General features: G+C 40.3%; 1 protein-coding gene across 6 annotated transcripts in view; it reads right to left on the bottom strand.

Moving 5' to 3' along the window:
• Positions 1–701: 701 nt before the first annotated feature.
• col18a1a (collagen type XVIII alpha 1 chain a) overlaps positions 702–17,677 on the bottom strand; it is a 41,752-nt gene continuing 24,776 nt past the window's right edge. For 4 of the 6 annotated variants that reach the window (XM_080291176.1, XM_080291175.1, XM_080291174.1 and 1 more), the window contains 34 exons: positions 17,261–17,458; positions 16,863–16,889; positions 16,708–16,770; positions 16,511–16,588; positions 16,389–16,439; positions 16,146–16,277; positions 15,948–16,010; positions 15,120–15,164; positions 14,176–14,325; positions 13,446–13,514; positions 11,904–11,930; positions 11,463–11,561; positions 11,121–11,156; positions 10,848–10,937; positions 10,730–10,762; positions 9,648–9,683; positions 9,186–9,245; positions 9,017–9,094; positions 8,852–8,887; positions 8,682–8,735; positions 8,453–8,524; positions 7,712–7,786; positions 7,589–7,613; positions 7,139–7,192; positions 5,750–5,784; positions 5,540–5,662; positions 5,296–5,440; positions 5,029–5,093; positions 3,572–3,700; positions 3,390–3,422; positions 2,992–3,312; positions 2,385–2,582; positions 2,164–2,279; positions 702–2,051 (listed from right to left, as the gene is read on the bottom strand). In XM_080291176.1, coding sequence (XP_080147302.1) covers positions 1,838–2,051; positions 2,164–2,279; positions 2,385–2,582; positions 2,992–3,312; positions 3,390–3,422; positions 3,572–3,700; positions 5,029–5,093; positions 5,296–5,440; positions 5,540–5,662; positions 5,750–5,784; positions 7,139–7,192; positions 7,589–7,613; positions 7,712–7,786; positions 8,453–8,524; positions 8,682–8,735; positions 8,852–8,887; positions 9,017–9,094; positions 9,186–9,245; positions 9,648–9,683; positions 10,730–10,762; positions 10,848–10,937; positions 11,121–11,156; positions 11,463–11,561; positions 11,904–11,930; positions 13,446–13,514; positions 14,176–14,325; positions 15,120–15,164; positions 15,948–16,010; positions 16,146–16,277; positions 16,389–16,439; positions 16,511–16,588; positions 16,708–16,770; positions 16,863–16,889; positions 17,261–17,458 — 3,030 coding nt within the window. In that variant the 3' untranslated portion in view covers positions 702–1,837. The remainder of the gene's footprint in view (positions 2,052–2,163; positions 2,280–2,384; positions 2,583–2,991; positions 3,313–3,389; positions 3,423–3,571; positions 3,701–5,028; positions 5,094–5,295; positions 5,441–5,539; positions 5,663–5,749; positions 5,785–7,138; positions 7,193–7,588; positions 7,614–7,711; positions 7,787–8,452; positions 8,525–8,681; positions 8,736–8,851; positions 8,888–9,016; positions 9,095–9,185; positions 9,246–9,647; positions 9,684–10,729; positions 10,763–10,847; positions 10,938–11,120; positions 11,157–11,462; positions 11,562–11,903; positions 11,931–13,445; positions 13,515–14,175; positions 14,326–15,119; positions 15,165–15,947; positions 16,011–16,145; positions 16,278–16,388; positions 16,440–16,510; positions 16,589–16,707; positions 16,771–16,862; positions 16,890–17,260; positions 17,459–17,677) is intronic. The other 2 variants (XM_026143762.2, XM_026143761.2) reach the window with 1 other exon arrangement.

Genomic DNA, 17,677 nt, shown 5'->3' on the forward strand with positions numbered 1-17,677 from the left:
CTAAGGGCCCAAAATGTGCAGTGAAAGTAGCATCCATACTATCACACCACCAGCAGCACTCTGAACAGTTTAATTAAGGAAGAATTTATTTAGTTTTTCTTCAGTGATGGTTACTCCAAATTCTGACCCTACCATCCAAATGTCGAAGCAGAAATTAAGAGTCATCAGGCCAGGCAACATTTTTCCAGTCGTCTGTTGTTCCATTAGGTGAGTGTGTGCAAGCTGGTACCTCAATTTCCTATTTTTAACTGATGGGAATGGTACCTTGTGTGGACTTCTACTGATGTAGCCCATCTGCTTCAAGGTTTAACCTGTTGTGTGTCCAGAGATGCTCTTCTACATATGTTGGTTATTTAAGTTGCTGACAGTCTACACATCAACAATGCATTTTCTTATCTGAAGAACTGCTGTTCACTGGACATTTTGTGTTTCCCTGTTATGGACCTGTCCAGAGTGTAGCATGCCTCTTACCCTATGACAGCTGGGATAGGCTCGAGTCTTTTTTTTTTTTTTTTAGTTAAGTAAAATATTTCTCTATAAATTTTCAAGTTTTACTAGATGGCGTATGATCAAAGTGTTAAAAGGGCATTAATTGTTGCTGGATAATCTGATTTGTGGTAATGTTGAGGGCTCAAGGTCATGGCTCTGACTTCCAGAGAAGAATTCAACACGGTGTACAGATTTGTGTACAATACATGACATTACTGGTTGAAAAAAAGACTTTAATTCAGTGCCTGGGAGAAACAGTACAGCACAGTTATAATAATAAAACAATTCCCCCCACTGATATCCACAGGTTTGTTTCAGACAGCGGTAGCATTAATGCCGTTACTCTCTGCAATTTAAGACAAGGCCAAAAAAAAAAGTTATTCCGGTTTTCCGCTTCCTGAGACAGCAATCACTCCAACAAAGATTAGCAGCAAGCTAATCATTTCCAGCTTAATCGCTGATAGGCTTTTATAAGGTGGAAAGACGAAAAGGGGGAAATAATCACTTTAGAATCATCAGGCTCAATTTCTATGAGAAGGAATCTTGCCCTCTGGATACATGATTATTCATAACAGGAGTGTCGTGACCTGGGCAAAAACTGTTCTAATGCTCGGCTATCACCAGAACAAGTAAAAAAGAAGTATGCGCTTATTGTGTAAAGCTTTTCCGTGTGTGTAGTAAGGCACAGGCTCTTTACAGAAATTTTTTTTTTAAATGTTCCATATTTTGTAGATTATAAATGAGGGTATTTAGCATTTTTTAATTTTCCATTCTTTTATACTTACATAACTTCATTTAAAAATAAATATCTATTATCTTATTTCAATTTAAAATAGTCCTTAAAAGTTTGCTGTACCCCATCACAACCCACAATTCCAAACAAGAATTCAGAGGAAAAGAAATGTTGAAATCATCAATACCTATGTTATGGAGAAAAAAAATGGATATAGCATTTTTAACAAAAGGTAAGACACTGATAACATTAAAAAACAAATTAAAAACATGTAATATACAGAATTTTTAAAAAGGGCTAAAATTTGAGAAGGCTTTTAGCTTCTCTGCTGTTGTTCTGCCCCTTGAAGAAAATATGTGCCAATGCCCCCGAGAAAAGGGACCAACACCCCTCGGTTTAACCCATCTCTTTGGCGTGTATGGAGGGGAGGAGCAGACAATGCAAAGTCTCCCTGCCGGGCGAAGTGCCGCTGGGCCAGTTCATTGGACGCCACATGTTCACAAGCTGTGTTATCAGGGAATTAAGAACAAAACATGTCTGTTTGGATGTAAAATGGATGTTTAGCTAGGGCCCAGAATTATGACAATTTTTTTTAAAAAGCAGGAGAATGGACATTTATTTTTTGGAGGGTGATGTGAAGGCGTTCTCAATGCAAAGGACGATGTAGGAGCCGGAGCAGCTGCTAGGGCTTTGCTGCAAGAGGTGGCCGCTATGTAGTGATGATGCCAGACCAGTCACAGCGTGGTCGCCAGTTCGCCACGTTTCGCAGTACTGGTCTGTTTGCCGGTGGCCTTTCTTGCTTGATCCGTGCCAGACCATTTTTTCAGGCCTGGAGGTGATTAAGAACAAAAGATTGCAAATAAGCAAAAGAAACGAAAGCTGGTTAACAACCGCATGCTGGTGTTAAATATATTTATTTTTTGGGGGGTACAAAGACTCACCAAGCGCTATCCCTGAGGATGTCTCTACCATCAAAGGAGTAGATTGGTACGTTTTCCCTCATTTTGCTGGCATTGTCACCAAAGAGAGAGTGCCAACTGCTAAACAACACTTGGTTCTGCAAGGAAAAAGAAAAATAACATTTAACATAGTGACTTTATTCAGTTTTTCAGAAAGATGGTGTCAGTCATGCAGCTGTCCTTGTTGGAATGTTGGGTCTTACCTTGAGGTTTACTATGGGGACGCTGTCCCTGTCCGACCTGCGGACGATGGTGTAGAGGTCTTGAAGCTTAGAGGACAGGAAGGCTCTAAATGTTCCCTTCAGGCCGATAGCACGAGCCTGCTGGAAGCACAGGAAGTCTGCCCCACGAATCCCTCGCATGTTACCGGTGTGAGGGCTGTTCAAGGCGATGAGATGCAGCTGATAAAGACAGATTCACAAGAAGAAAATCACACAAATTTTCATTTTACTTCAACTGTGGAACAACTTAAGATGTTTTACAAAGGTCAGGGCTTTACATGATTAATGGTTTATATCAGTATCTAAGTAACGTAACGTCTCCTGGGCTGGGTTTCACAGCCTATGGAAGTGGCAGCTAGAATCCTCTATCAGATAATAATGGGATAACATTCCTCTCCCAAAAGTCAAGCAATTAAGCTCCTCAGTTCCCAAATGTCTGCCGACTGTTGTTAAAAGAAGAAGGGATTCTACATAATATTGTTTTGTTTTTATGATTTTCATTTTAGGCAAGCTAGCTAGTTTTCATCCCTATGTAAGGTAAATTAATATTTATTATATTTTTGAGCTTTTGAGTATCCACTTTACTCACTCCTGATCCCTGTATGTCGAAATGGCCAGCAGGCTCCAGCACAGGAGGGACGGGTTGTCTTTGAGGAGTGACAGGGAATCTGCTTTCCGTCTGCTGGTTGGCAAATCTTCCATCGGTATGGCCTGTGTGTGTCTGGTCTGGGAATCTGGGATCATACTTTGGAAAGTAACGGGGGTCTGCGGGTGTGGGTGCTGGAGGTTCAATGGGTTTTATCAAAGTGAAACCCTCAGAGTAATGGCCTGCTCCGTTGTTTTGGGACTGGTCCTGCGACTGCGGGTACAGAATCACAGGTGGAGGTTGGACTTCTGCCACCTCATTCTCCTTTGTGTGAAAATAGAAGAAATAATTAAGTCATATGAACGTTACAACATTTTATTTCATGGTTCTGTGAAACCTACCAGATCTCTGAAGAAAGGATTGTACTCTCCAAGCTGAAAGGAGAGGAATCAACCATTTAGTGTCGCTTTACATTAAGTTTTTCATATGTTATAAACTAGTGATACATTATAATAGTGTAAACTGGTTTTAAAGTTGATTTTATCAAATTCAAAGCACTGCACTGAAAAGTAGATAAAAGTACCATGACTTGCCGCACTCCATCGCGTACTCTCAAATAAAGGTCTGCTCTGTCTATGATGTAGATGAGGCTGCCCTCTTCCTGACGTCTGGCCGTAGCAATCATTGTGTCATATGATCTCAAAGCTGTCACCTGCACATACACACAAAAAAGACCACCATACATCAGACATATATATTTAAGAAAAATTACAAAAGGTACAGTGCGTGCTGGCGGGCAGGGGCAGAGACCGTGGCGGACTGATCTCTACTAAAACTAGCAAGTGCTAGTGCTTGAGGTTGAGAGGTACTGGCTAGATATAGTTGGGCTCATGTCAACACACGACTTAGGCAGAGATTTGACAGCATTCCAGGGACACTGAGGACATTGAGTCCAAATGGACCATGTTCAGCACCTCCATTGCTGAAGCTGCTGCACTGAGCTGTGGCTGAAGTGGTTGGTGCCTGTTGTCTTAGTGGTAAACCCAAACCAGACAGTGGACACCGGAAGTCAAATTAACCATCAGGCTGAAGGCCTGACTAAGCTTATCTGGCCTGTGGGACTTCGGAGGCAGCCAATAGGTACTAACAGGCAAAGTGGAACGCGGCTCGGGCAGTGGCTGAAGCAAAACTGGGGTGTGGGAGGAGTTCAGAGAGGCCATGGAAAAAGGCTTTTGGACTGCCTCAGAGATTCTGCTGAACCATCAGGTGACTCAGAAGGGGAAAGCAGTGCTCTACCTGCACTGTATGTAGTGCAGGTGGAGTAGTGCTGACTTTAAAGATATTTCTGCTTGGTGGAAGGAATTGTTCGAAGATCTCCTTAATCCCAGTGACACGTCTTCGGTAGAGGAGCAGAGTCCCGGGATGAGGGGGACGGCTCACACTGGGGGTGAAGTCACTGGGGCAGTTAAACAACTCCTTAGTGGCAGGTTCCTGGAGGTTGATGAGCTTCACACTGAGTTCCTGAATGTTTTAAATGTTGCAGTGCTGTCTTGGTTGACACGCCTCTACAATGTTGTGTGGAGATCAGGGGTGGTACCTTTGGATTGGCAGACTGGGGTGGTGTTTCCCATCTTTACGAAAGGGGACCGGAGGTTGTTCTCCAGCTATGGGGGGATCACACTCCTCAGCCTACCTGGGAAAGTCTATGCCAGGGTGCTGAAAAGGTGAGTCTGTCCATTAGTGAACCTCAGATACAGGAGAAACAATAGGGTTTTCATTCGGGCAATAAGTTGGACTTGTTCCCAGTGGGTAATGGACTCTGCCAGGGAGGAGGTGGCTAGGGAGAGGGAGGTCTGGGCTTCTCTGCTTAGGTTGCTGCCCCCGCAACCCAACCCTTGGATAAGCGGAAGACGATGGATGGATATATGAATGGGTGGGTACAAAAAATAAATCAAAAACTGCCATTCTACAGATAAATGAATTTTGTGAATTCAGAGTCTTGTGATGGAGCCATGATTAAAATTCAGTGATAGTACTCACTCCAGAGGATGGTCCAGGAGCTCCAGGTGGCCCAGGTGGGCCAGGAGGACCAGGGACACTGACAGCTTACATATATAAAAAAAAAATTAGAAACAGAAGTGCAATTTATCTCCAGTATTCAACCAGTAAAGTGCATTCAGTAAGATTAAGATGTGGCTACCTGTAAACAATTCAGATTTACAGGTTAAAACCTGTAAATCTGAATTGTTTTTTTCCCCAATAAAGAAGTGTCTTTTTTTTCTTTTTTTTGTGGAAAAAGACACTTACGATAATTGGGACGATATGATCCTGAAAGGGTCCCCGGGGGTCCAGGTGGTCCTGGAGGACCTGGACGACCATCATAACCAATTCCTGGTGGCCCTGTTGGTCCAGATGGTCCAGGTGGCCCAATTATAGAATCTCCCTTTGGACCCTAATGTGGAAAAGAAAATCAGAAATTTCTGGAATATCACATCTAGATCGGGGCCAAATGTTTTTTGGTTGTATTAACAAATAAGGTCTCAGAACTCACTGGGAGGCCAGGTGGTCCTGGAGGTCCTTGGACTCCTCCAAATCGAGGGTCATAATATCCACCACCGGGCTCTCCTTTTTCTCCCTTGACACCTGATTCTCCACGCTCTCCCTTCAGTTCATTCTGTCAGAAGAAGTTCAACTTTGTTTGTTGATGAAGAAGTAATAAACTAAAAAAAAAAATGACTGGAGTAACAATGAGCTAGCTTACCCTCAATGTGTAGATATCAACATTAGGGGATGCTCCTGGGGAAAAAAAAAAAAGATGCTTTAGTGAAGCAGTTGTGTAGCGTGCTGGATATGCAGCATTATAGTTGTGCTGACAGTTCATGATCTCGGGGATCAACAATGGTCAGTGTGATCACAAAGACATGTAATTCACATGTACGAATTTCAGGCTTTAGCACTATAGTTCAACTTTTCAGGTGCTAGTAGATCAGCTGGTAAATCAAATGAAACTGTTTCACTGCCCCACGCCATTGTAATCCTCAGAGAGCAGGGTAGTTGTTTAAGAATCAAAATGAAGGAGAAGGTAATCATTGCAGTGAGTAATCACAGTGTTTTACACGAGCAGTCTGTGTCATACTAAGGGCCAATCAAACAGCTGGTTAGCATGTCAACGTTTAGCTGTCATCCCTGTGAGATTTTGCCAACAAATATACCCCCGCAAATGTCACACATGCCCACCTTCAAGTGTTGAAACAATGACCACGTGTGAGTCTTTCCTTATAAAATTTATTTTTCCATTAATGCATTCAGTCAATACTACCAGTATATTTGGATCCAGATTAGGGAGGTCAACAAGTCGACTAATCATCGCTGTTGTCACTAGTTGATACCAGACGTACTAGTCATTAATCTAATTGTTAAAATATTAATTGATGCCCAAAGCCAGAAAATTAATGTCTCCTAAAAAAAATTTTGTAGCCATCTGCCATCAGATTGTTGTTGAGAAAAGCCATAAATCTGTTAGCAGAGTTTTTGTTAAAACTATTATTGCAGGTTCAATTGGCAGAAATGAGCTTTCTCCAAAAGGTGGATGGGCTCTCTCCCACCTGTGATAGGGTGAGGAGTTCAGTTAACTGGGAGCTGTTCAGAGTAGAGGACGCAATAAATGGTTAAAAATGCCTTTGTTAGTTTTTGATATTTTCAATTAAACAGTTCTCAAATTTAACCTAAATCTGAGTGTTTCTTAGTCTTAGACTAGTCGGTTAGTCGACTAAGAAATTAGTCACCAGGAACAACTCTAATCCAGATTATTTGTGTTGCACTTATTCAGATTTTACTATTGCTGGGTTAGTAGTAAACGCGCATTTACAGACAACAGCTGCAATCTGCTAGCGACCAAAGCAATCACTAGGAGGTTTTTGGTGTAGCACCTTCTTTGTATGTGATTTCACTTATTGAGAGCCAGAAACTTCCGGGAACTATTCCCAACCAATCGCAGATTACACACTTCCCTCGCAGTATAGCACATAACTCTTTAAGCAGTATATGCACGACTTTACGTGAGAAACGTCAACAGAAAAGATTGCACAACCCTTTACAATCATAAAGGAATGAAATTTCATTTATTCTTAATTCAAAAATGAGGATTTACCTGGGATCCCTGGAAGTCCAGTCTCACCACGCTCCCCTTTTTCTCCTTTAATTGCTACAACACAAAATACAAAGTTTTTCACATTACAAAATTACTCATAGCTCTCTGCAGGTTTAAATATCATTGAACCCTTGAAAGCCATGTGCTCTACTGCCAGTGACTTCTTCATTCTTTTTTTTCAAATCTAGACTTGAAAGCTTAATCTCCTGACAGTGGAGTGTATATCCTTTGCAGGCTGAAGGAGCAGAACTGAAATTAAATTCATAGATTGCACTGTTTATCTCTGCAGACACTTTGAACCCTTTAAAAATCCTTCCTCCTTTCCCCTCCCATATTTACTGAACCTCTCTACTGTGATCCTTCTTTTTGATTAATTTAATCTGACCATATATTTTTGTAATGTATTTATTTTTACACACTAAAACAATAAAACAAGTGAAGATGACATACCTGGATAATTCCTTTCATCATAGCGCTGTTAACAGAAGGGAAACAATCAACAACAACAACAGAGGAAAATAATCGGTAGGGAAGATGAGACATGACCAGATTTTTGGGAAGCTGTGTACTCACATTGAAACGGTCTAAAGGACTGGCTGGGCTAGGGGGTCCTGGTGGCCCAGGTGGTCCTGGAGGGCCAGGCACTCCCTAATGAAAACAAAGATATTCAATATTTTTGGAGGACTCAATAATTTTGTGAGTTTAATATAACTGACTGTAAAGCTTTGGCTGGGATTAAATGTGGCCACTCTTGGAGAAATGTGTTTGGCAACATAACATTTGGCATTTAAAAACAAAAGAAGAGTAGAGTAGGTTGTTTTGTGTGAGGAAAGAAGTGCAGCTCTTTTTTAATGAATCACAAGTTGCTTTAGTAATGCTTAGCTAAATGAAAGTTCACTTGAATGCAGTATTTAGAACCTAAGGTGTCATTGTTGAATTTAGTTTCATTAAAAGATTAAAAAACAGAGCTAACAAATTAATGATGCTCAGTATATGTTTAGTTATGAAAGCTAAAACCAAAAAAATAGAAAAGGGGGAAAAAAGACTTACATATTTGTTGGGGTTAAAAAAAACTTTTATAATGTGCTAAAATTAACCTTTTAAGTTGAAAGTGACTCTGTATTTACACTCAGTGTCAAGAGTTCTGTGTGATTGCCAGTTGTGTTTTAAAGTGACCTTTAACATGGGAGCAGGGAAGTCACACAATGCCTGTAAAATACAGGCTTGAGGGATGTAAAGTAAGCCAATGTCATCAAACCATCTTTGCTGCTAAGCCTCCCAAGCTAAGGTATTGATAATAGTATTAATACTTACAGGGTAGCCAAAGCCAGATCCAACCCCTGGCTCTCCTTTCTCACCCTTATATCCATTTATCCCAGGACGACCCTGAAGGGAGAAAGTTATTGATTTATTTGTCTTTTGTTGAACTTGGACAATAGAAACAAAAAGATAAAAACCACACTAAGGTCAAAAGTAAAAAATGGTATAGAATACACTTCACTATGGTCAGTATTTAGTAAAACAATAAGAAAGAAGCACTTACAGGTCTTCCAGGCATTCCAATTTCACCTTTCAGTCCAGGAGGCCCATATGGTCCCTGCACATATAAATTATATAATTAAACGCGCTGTCAATTGACTGGTGATTTAATAAGGTAATTGAAACAGTTTCAGTACATTAACCAAAAAAAGTCTTAGAAATGGAAAACCTTACAGGGGGCCCAACAGGTCCTGGAAGTCCTCTGTCTCCCTGCATGCATGGTTTGGGGGGATGATTAGTTTCAAGAACAAAATGATCATCACAAAATACACCAAAGACCATGAGTACATTAATGCATAATAGAAAGAAATCCAGATAGTCAAATTCACTGAGACTCACCTTTGGACCAGCTAGCTGTGCCAAATTCAGAAAATTTCCATCAGGGCCAATAACCAAGCCTGGCTCCCCTTTTTCACCCTGAACACAGAGCACCAAGACAACAAATACTCAATGACAGAAATGATCAGAGCAGCCAAATTAAGAGTCTAACATATAATGTAGACTTTACCTTCTCACCATAGCCTGGAGGACCAGGATCTCCTCGGTCACCTTTTGGCCCCATTGGACCCTGCAATATATTAAAAAAATACAATAAAATACATGAAAACATTAGATGAGTTAGATTTGACAGCACCCAACATTTTGTTACCATGAAGCAAATAAGCCAATATAATGGGCCTTATCATTGACATTCGTATAAAGAATCATTTGTTGATGGCTAAATTAATAAATACAGATATTGGTACGTCACCTGCCTACACACCCTATCCTCCTGATTTACATACAAGCTAGCGCTCCAAACGTGTTTATCTCAAAGTAATCCCTGACTAATACAGCATTACAGTATTGTTTCAAAAGAATAAAATGATATCATCTGATGTCCCACATTCATGTAATTACATATTACATTTTTAATATTGTGCATATAGTTATGCAAGAAAACACAATTATGTAACAGAGGCAAACTCACAGGAAATCCAGCTCGACCAGGTAAACCAGGCCCACCCTGTAGAGGAAAACAAAACCACACACCTCTGTTTAACTTGATTAGATCAGTTTTATTCATTTTCCTTAATACCAGCCAAACATTTGTTTACCAGTAACTATGAGCAAATCCACACACAGTTTATGGCTAACACAAATTAAGGCTAAAAATGCAGGTTGTGAAGTTAAGTGCTGCTTTTGCTTGGTGTAGGTGAATGAAAACCAGTGTTTGTTTCTTGGCTGTCACTTTTCCACAGTTGTTACAACACTGTAAATTTGTAATGAGCAGTGAGGTTTCTTTTGAACATCATAATTGTATACTCTGCTGTGCGGTATAAATCTTGGTAGAAGCTGTTTGTCATGTTTCAGTTGACAGCCCATTTTATAAGGGAACTATTCCTTATAGTCACAAATGCAAACATTTAAAAATATGGCAGAAGAAGTTGTAAAATATTCCCCTGGATGTTTCTTTTGAGTACGACTTACTTTTCCAGTGGGACCCTGCTGCCAACATCAACTTCAAAATGGGCTTTGGCCCTTATTTGCCAGTATCAGCAAATATCGAGGCTGGTATGGATCTACAGGTCCATGCTCACCGTGATACCAGTGTTAGAGCTGTTTTGTAACATGTTGATATTGGTATTATTGTGCAATATTGTGTAAGTCCAGGTTTTTCCACTGTGTGATTACAGAGCCTATGCATATTTCATGCAGTATGCATAAAGGCGAATAAGCATTAGTTGGTTGAAATTGTTTTTGGTTTTTTTTTCTTTTCAAAGGCCATCGGCTGAGATTCTCCCACAGATTGTGGATTCGCCTGATGATTAGAAATGAAGGAATAACTTACTGGTACCCTTTGAGGGTAACCAAAGCTGCATGATTCAACATTAGGAAACAAAATTGTAGGACGTCCTGGTAAATTGTATAAAAAAATGTTAGTGTTAATACCAATTGTAACATTTCTGGGTTGTGACATGGACCACAAGCATGCTTGAATCTGTGCAAGTAACATGAAGTGAAACTCCTCTTTGTCTTTAGTCCAAAAACACCTTCAGAGTTCAAACATACCTGAGGGCCAGCTCTGCCAACGACTTCATCAAACTGTGGAAAAGGCAGACATTACCATCAGGTTTGGATTTTAGCTTCATACAGACTCAAACAGCAGTGCTCATCTCTTGTTACTTACATTGCCTGATGTCTGGTAGACGATTTGTCCTGGTGGTCCAGGTGGACCTGGTGGACCGGGTAGTCCAGTTCCATCTCGACCTGGTTCACCCTAAAACCAGAAAGAAAGAGGAAAAAAAATTTATTAGCATCCAGTAGTGAAAGCTTATCACATAATCAACATGACAGAAGGTTAAGGAAGGCTACTGTGGTAGGAGATATCATTCGTGTTATATCTTAGTAATGAGTGCTTTGTAGTAAAACAAGTGCAATCATAATTACAAATGATATTCACCATCTGTCCTTTGTCTCCTCTATCACCCTTTGATCCCTGTAAAATTCAAAGAGTGAGATACTTTAGCAACAGAGAAACCTGTATGTCAAATGACCGGTCTGCAGACTAACCTAATTACATGAAACGTTCAAACAACAAACGTTGTTTTTTTTTTTTCTTTCATATATCAGTTTTAATATACAAGTTGTCCATGAATGCCAACATGAAAAATTCTATTCCAAAGATAAAGATAAAAACTTGGAGAAATTATATCATATGTAAATATTCTTCAACTAATCTGTCTAATTCAGAGATTTAATTTAATCTTTATTTATTAAGTTGTTTTTGTCGGGGGGTTTTTACCGGAGGTCCAGGGAAGCCATCCAGGCCTGGTTGCCCATCTCTTCCAGCAGGACCTCCATCACCCTTCTCACCTGGTCTGCCGGGCAAGCCGGGGTTACCCTGCAGAAGAACACTCAATTTGAGTTGGTGGCAAACAAAATTATAAACGAAGAAGAAGAAAATGGCAGCAAACAGGAAACAGAGCAGGAACTTGAACTTCTAAATCTTGCTTCCTTGACTTAATGTGGAACACATCAAGCTAGATTTGATGTTTCAAACTCAGCGTAGGACTATGTTTTGCAAGCAGGAGGGCAAAACCTAATGCAAAGGACAATGATAATCAGTGTCGACTGTTGGCTGGATGGATGTTGGTCAACAACTAATTACATTTAAGGACATGTTGTTGTTATTTGTGATCATACTCCAAGCTTTCCACCTCAACATAAATTATAATTTACTTACTGGAAGTCCAGGTAATCCAGGAGGACCCTGAAAGCACATATTTGTTTGGGTTATTTGGTAGTTCATGTATAGCTTCTTCATCCTTCATCATGTATTTGCAGTTTCCTCGTAAAAATTGTTTGAACAGTTCTAAAAACATTCTTACAGAAATCTGCAAGCGAGAGATCATGTTGGTCAGAAACCTTTTAATCAGATGGCTTAATAGACTCTTGATAAACCCTTGATGGAACCATATTTGATCATTTAAATGGACATCAAAACTGGCCATCCCATAACTCACTGTAAGGTTGAGTTTCTTCTAGCCAATCAGGAAAGATCGGGTTATGTGACAGCTAGTGACATTAGTGTATCTGACCTATCAGCAATGGCCCAGAACCATGTCAGAATTTGGAAAATTGAGTTTTTCATCCTTACCTACGCCAAAATTTATGGTTATAATATCAGAACTAACTGTGGTAAGTTGATGAAACCCTTGCATTATATATAGTTCAATAGGTATTGTTAGGGTTGGATTTCTAGAAATTTGGTGATACCATATTGGATCACATGACTTGGTCATTTAAAACTAACACAAGTGGTGGTAGGTCAGTTATTCACGAATGCACCAAAAGCATTTACCAAGCCATACTTGTTATTTCTAAAAAGAAAAAAAAGAAAAAGTACCTTATCATAAACTCACTGTAGGACAGTAGTGGTCAACAGTATATTGGATGTTGCCATGACTACACAGTGATCGAATACAAGGTTTACCCCATTTTAAGGGCTTTTTAGGCTTCATATACAGGAATATGTAAATTTGTTTGTTTGGTAAATGGCCTGTATTTGTATAGTGCTTTACTTAGTCCCTATGGACCCCAAAGCACTTTACACTACATTCAGTCATCCACTCACACACTGGTAATGGCAAGCTACATTGTAGCCACAGCTGCCCTGGGGCGCACTGGCAGAGGCGAGGCTGCCGTACACTGGCACCACCGGGCCCTCTGACCACCACCAGTAGGCAATGGGTGAAGTGTCTTGCCCAAGGACACAACGACCGAGACTGTCCGAGCGGGGCTCGAACCAGCAACCTTCCAATTACAAGACGAACTGCCAACTCTTGAGCCACGATCGCCTCGTTTTTAATCCAAGTACCGTTAAAATGATTTAGTCAGTCAATATTTGTAATTTGTTTTGATTTATGAATGAAAAAAGGGCTGCAACATAATGTTATTTTAACTTACTTTGTTATATTTTCAGTTTCTATGGTAATATATTTTGTTTTCACTAATTCTAAACTTCCTTGTTATTGTTCCTTCAAAGTTGCCTGGATTTTGCTTTAAAATGCTTCCTGCTTGTCTCTTTTATGGAAGCCAGCCCATCAAGTACCATACTGTAGAACAGCACAACCTATATAAGGGTGTATACACGTGCTCAGTTCGGTGAATGAACATTTCCATGTATTATAAAGGGTTAAGCAAGTACTATTGCTTATTCAAATTTTTACTCTGAATTTAAGCCTTATATAAAATTATCTTCCAAAGTCGATAAGAACACGTGTACCTGTATTCCATCTGGTCCTCCGATGCCAGGACGTCCATTGAAACCACCAGCAGAGCCCTCCATGTCATCCTTCAAATGAAATATTTTAAATTGCATTTTTGGAGATTAAATGTTTTTTGCAAAAGAAACATAGTAAAGCTAGCATGTCACTAGTCTGTCACATTTTGGATCGTGGGAGGGGAAAACTCTGGAAACTGATTGAAACATTTCCAGTAAATATTTTAACTTATAAGCCAATCACTATATATACGTAACTAAATATGTCTACTTTCACCCAACCATTCATCCATTTTCTGCAGCTTATCCCGGTTGGAATGATGGGCGCAGCAGTCTAAGCAGAGAAACCAGACCTCCCTCTGCTTGCCCACCTCCTCTACCTCTTCAAAGATCAGGTCATGCCTCAGTGTGGAGGTTGCCCCTCCCTGAACCCGTATCTGCCTGAGGTTTCTTCCCTTAAAAGGGAGTTTTCCCTTCCACTGTTGCCAACTGCTTGCTCATAGCGGGTTGTCTGATTGCTGGGGTTTCCTCTGTATTATTGTAGTGCACTGCAAAAACTCAAAATCTTGCCAAGTATATTTGTCTTATTTCTAGTAGAAATATCTCATTACACTTAAAATAAGACAAAATCAGCTACAAAGCAACATTCTAATAAGATATAGGAACTTGTTAGAATGTAATGCACCTTGAGGTAATGGTTGCTAGGATTCAGTGCTATACAAGTAAAATGTACCTTATCATGATAACTTACAAATCCAACTCGATAACTTGGTCCAGGAGGCCCGGGAGGTCCAGGAGATCCAACTGGTCCCCTGGGTCCAGGCAGACCAGCTAATCCTGGCTCTCCTTGAGTTCCTGGTAAACCACGTTCTCCTTGAGCACCCTGTAGGGCAAAAATTAAATAAATTAATCAAAGCAAATAAGAGATTTAATACTTAGTAGACTGCATAATAAACAACAGTCGCCTCACAAGTGTCTTGAGGTGACTGTTTTTGTGATTTGGCACTGTATATATATATATATATATAAAACTGAATTGAATAAATAAAGCTACAATGTGTTTTTAATTAATTGGCATCATGTATCATCCAAAACTAAACATGCAGCCATCAGAGTACTTGGAAGGAGTTTTCAAAGCACACACTGTTTTGCACAAAACCCATGCTCACTGTCCTGGGACTAAATTTAGATGTCAGAATATGTGAAATAAAACACATCCAATTCTCAGATTAGACTTAAAGTCAAGTCTGCAACTGACAGTATTTGACAGACATTTGCATATTGTTAGAAGACACAAATCCTCTTTGATGACTGACACGCTGGAGCCCAGTTACCTGCAGATGGGAAGGCTTAGGAGAGGAGGAGGAGGATAAATAGTGAGGCAGCAGATTGGTGAGAAAAGAAAAGTAGGAACTTGGCTGAGGAAGAGAAAGGGATAGGAAAAGTTTTAGAAGTATTACATGACATACTGGTTATCCTGTGGGTGCCTCTACATAGTTGGAGATCCCAAAAGTGTGCCATAAACTTTGAAATGTACTTACCTTCTTCTCAGGATTGTCTAAACAATTTTTAATTACTAAAACAAGTTACATCAAGAGCACTTTATGACACTAACTTTGAGATAAAATCTTTAAAAAGGAAAGGAGAGAGAAAAAAAAACAGGTCATCAATTCACACCTTTTCTCCAATTGCTCCTGGAAGACCCAGCTCGCCAGCATCACCCTATTTTAGGAAACACAGTGACAACACTTATCAACACCATTTAAAGTTGAATAGAAACTTGAAATAAGAACTATGAACAATTTTCTTACTTTCAGAAAATCTAAAAGCGGCTGTGGACATGTTGTGTCTAATGCCTGTCCAAAGACTGAGCAATTTACTCATCAGCATTCGCTTAGTAGCTTATAGTTGGTAGCCAGTAGACATTTAAGGATATAGTTGCATAGAAAACTCTTGCTACTGTATTTCCCACCCCTAATATTTCTGGTTGAAATGAGTAGCGTTTGTGTCATGTGTCACAGTATCCTTTGCTCCCAGTGGTACTCAGCTTAGATGAATCTTTTTTGGAATTTAGATTCGTTTAATCCAGTACCAAGTACTTTGGATCGCCAACACTTAGCTTACCTGTCACACCACCAAATCACTGAAATTTCTCGGAGACTTCCTGTAGAGGCTTCCAGTGTCTTTCAGGATTCACACTCGCATTTACATCTATGGAAAATTTAGGACTACCAGTTGTCCAGTCCGGAGGGGAAACTAGAAAGCCCGGAGATCCACACATTCCTTTCTATCCAACACTTGGAAGGTCAAAGCTAGTTAGCATAGCTTGAAAACGTTTTTTATTGCAGTTCTCTCTGGATTTTAATTTTTGCTCTTGATATCTGAACCCCAGCAGCTACTGCACACTTTAATAAACTAGCGTTTATTACACATTAGACGAAATGTCATTTTAGATCAGATTTATTTAGTTCTTAGAGAAGAAACCGTTATCTTCATAGTCTTTACCTTCTCCCCATTGGGACCAGGAGCTCCTGGTTTGCCATCAGTACCTGGTATGCCAGGCAAGCCCTAGAGGCCAAAAGATTAGGATCAGATAGACATTCTTAGCTGATTATTGATATTTGGTTAGACTGAGAAGTTACTTCAGAGAGTTTGAGTGTTGATATATGTATTAATTAGTCATGTTGTGAGCCTGACACTTACAGGTTTACCAGGTGCTCCATCTTTTCCTGGTGGTCCAAATGCTGCAGAACTCGATGCTGTTTCAGCTGTAGAGGCGCCGGGAAGACCAGGTGGTCCGGGGGGGCCTGGTGGACCTGGTAGCCCAGGTAGACCCTGCATTTAAAAACAAAACAAAAACATTCATTACATTTAGACTTTCACCTCAATATAAACATATATAAACAAAACCCTGGATAATTAAAGAAGTAATGTTTTTTTTCTCACCCGAATAGATTCCAGATCAGGGAATCCTGAGGCCTCCATATCCTCAAAGGTCTGAAATATATTTGAAATTAGGATAATCTCTTAAAAACAATCATTAAGTACTAAAATCAGCTGAAACTCACAGATCTGAATCCTGGTCCTGGGGGTCCTGGAGGACCTGGAGGCCCCCTCGGGCCTGCATGACCTTCTCCACGGTCTCCCTGTAGGTACAACATTTGTTAAGACAAGGTAGGTCTGCTCAGCACATGTGCACATTAAATGATTCTTTTTACAGCTTCTGTTTTTTTTCCTTTCCTGTTACCCTGTCAGTGTATCTTACCTTCTCTCCTTTGGCTCCAGGGTCTCCTGGGGTTCCAGGGAAGCCTGGAGGTCCTTGAGCACCCTGTATTGAGAAAATCATCATGTTAGGGCAGTTGAGATGTTGTGAGATGCCTATTCTGTATTTAAAGTCATACATTATTAAAAACAACTTACAGTTTTTCCATCCTCACCAGGATCACCCTGCAGGATGAATAAAGAATGACATGAGTTAGAAGTCAGACTAGTATGTAAATAAATCAGGTTGGCCACAGATTTTAAATTCAGGGCCCTGTGAGTAGGATGTAGAAGTATCTCACAACAGGAACTACTGACATTCAAGCAAACTGATGTGTTGTCAGATTAATTAGCTTCCTTAGTTTTCTTGTATTTTATCAGTTTGTGTTTTCTCAAGTTTCGGTGCTTTGCACTCTCTCAGCACTATGTGAAAACAATCAGAATAATATATGTAAACATGCAAACCGTGACAGATACAGTAACGTTGGTTCAACAGTAACAGCACATTTGTTGTGTTTGGTGTTTTCTAGTAAGCAAATAATTTTCAGTCCACTAACTGGCTCTCCATCAGCTCCTGGAGTTCCCTGGGGTCCTGGTGCTCCGGGTGGTCCTCTGGGCCCGGGAACTCTCGAAACAACTGAGCCGTCACTGCCGACTGTATACTCGGGTGCAGGTCCTGGAGAACCAGGGGGCCCCGGGGGTCCAGGTGGGCCTGGCTCGCCCTTTACACCTTTATATCCAAAGCCTGCGCTGCCCTAGAAATGGAAAGCATTGTTGCAGGAAAAACGTTGAAATGTAATATTCTCACTGTTTGTCTTTCTAAAGTGCATCTGTAACATTCTTCTCAGTGATAACAACTAGAGAAACAATACAAACAGTTAAACTGGATTTGTAAGGCACTATTTTTGGAGTGTGGCTAACATTTAACAGCTAAATGTTAGCTACTTAAGAGCCCAAATGCATCACTGGAAATC

The sequence above is a fragment of the Astatotilapia calliptera genome, chromosome 16 (assembly GCF_964374335.1).
Source record: "Astatotilapia calliptera chromosome 16, fAstCal68.1, whole genome shotgun sequence".
Lineage (NCBI taxonomy): Eukaryota > Metazoa > Chordata > Actinopteri > Cichliformes > Cichlidae > Astatotilapia > Astatotilapia calliptera.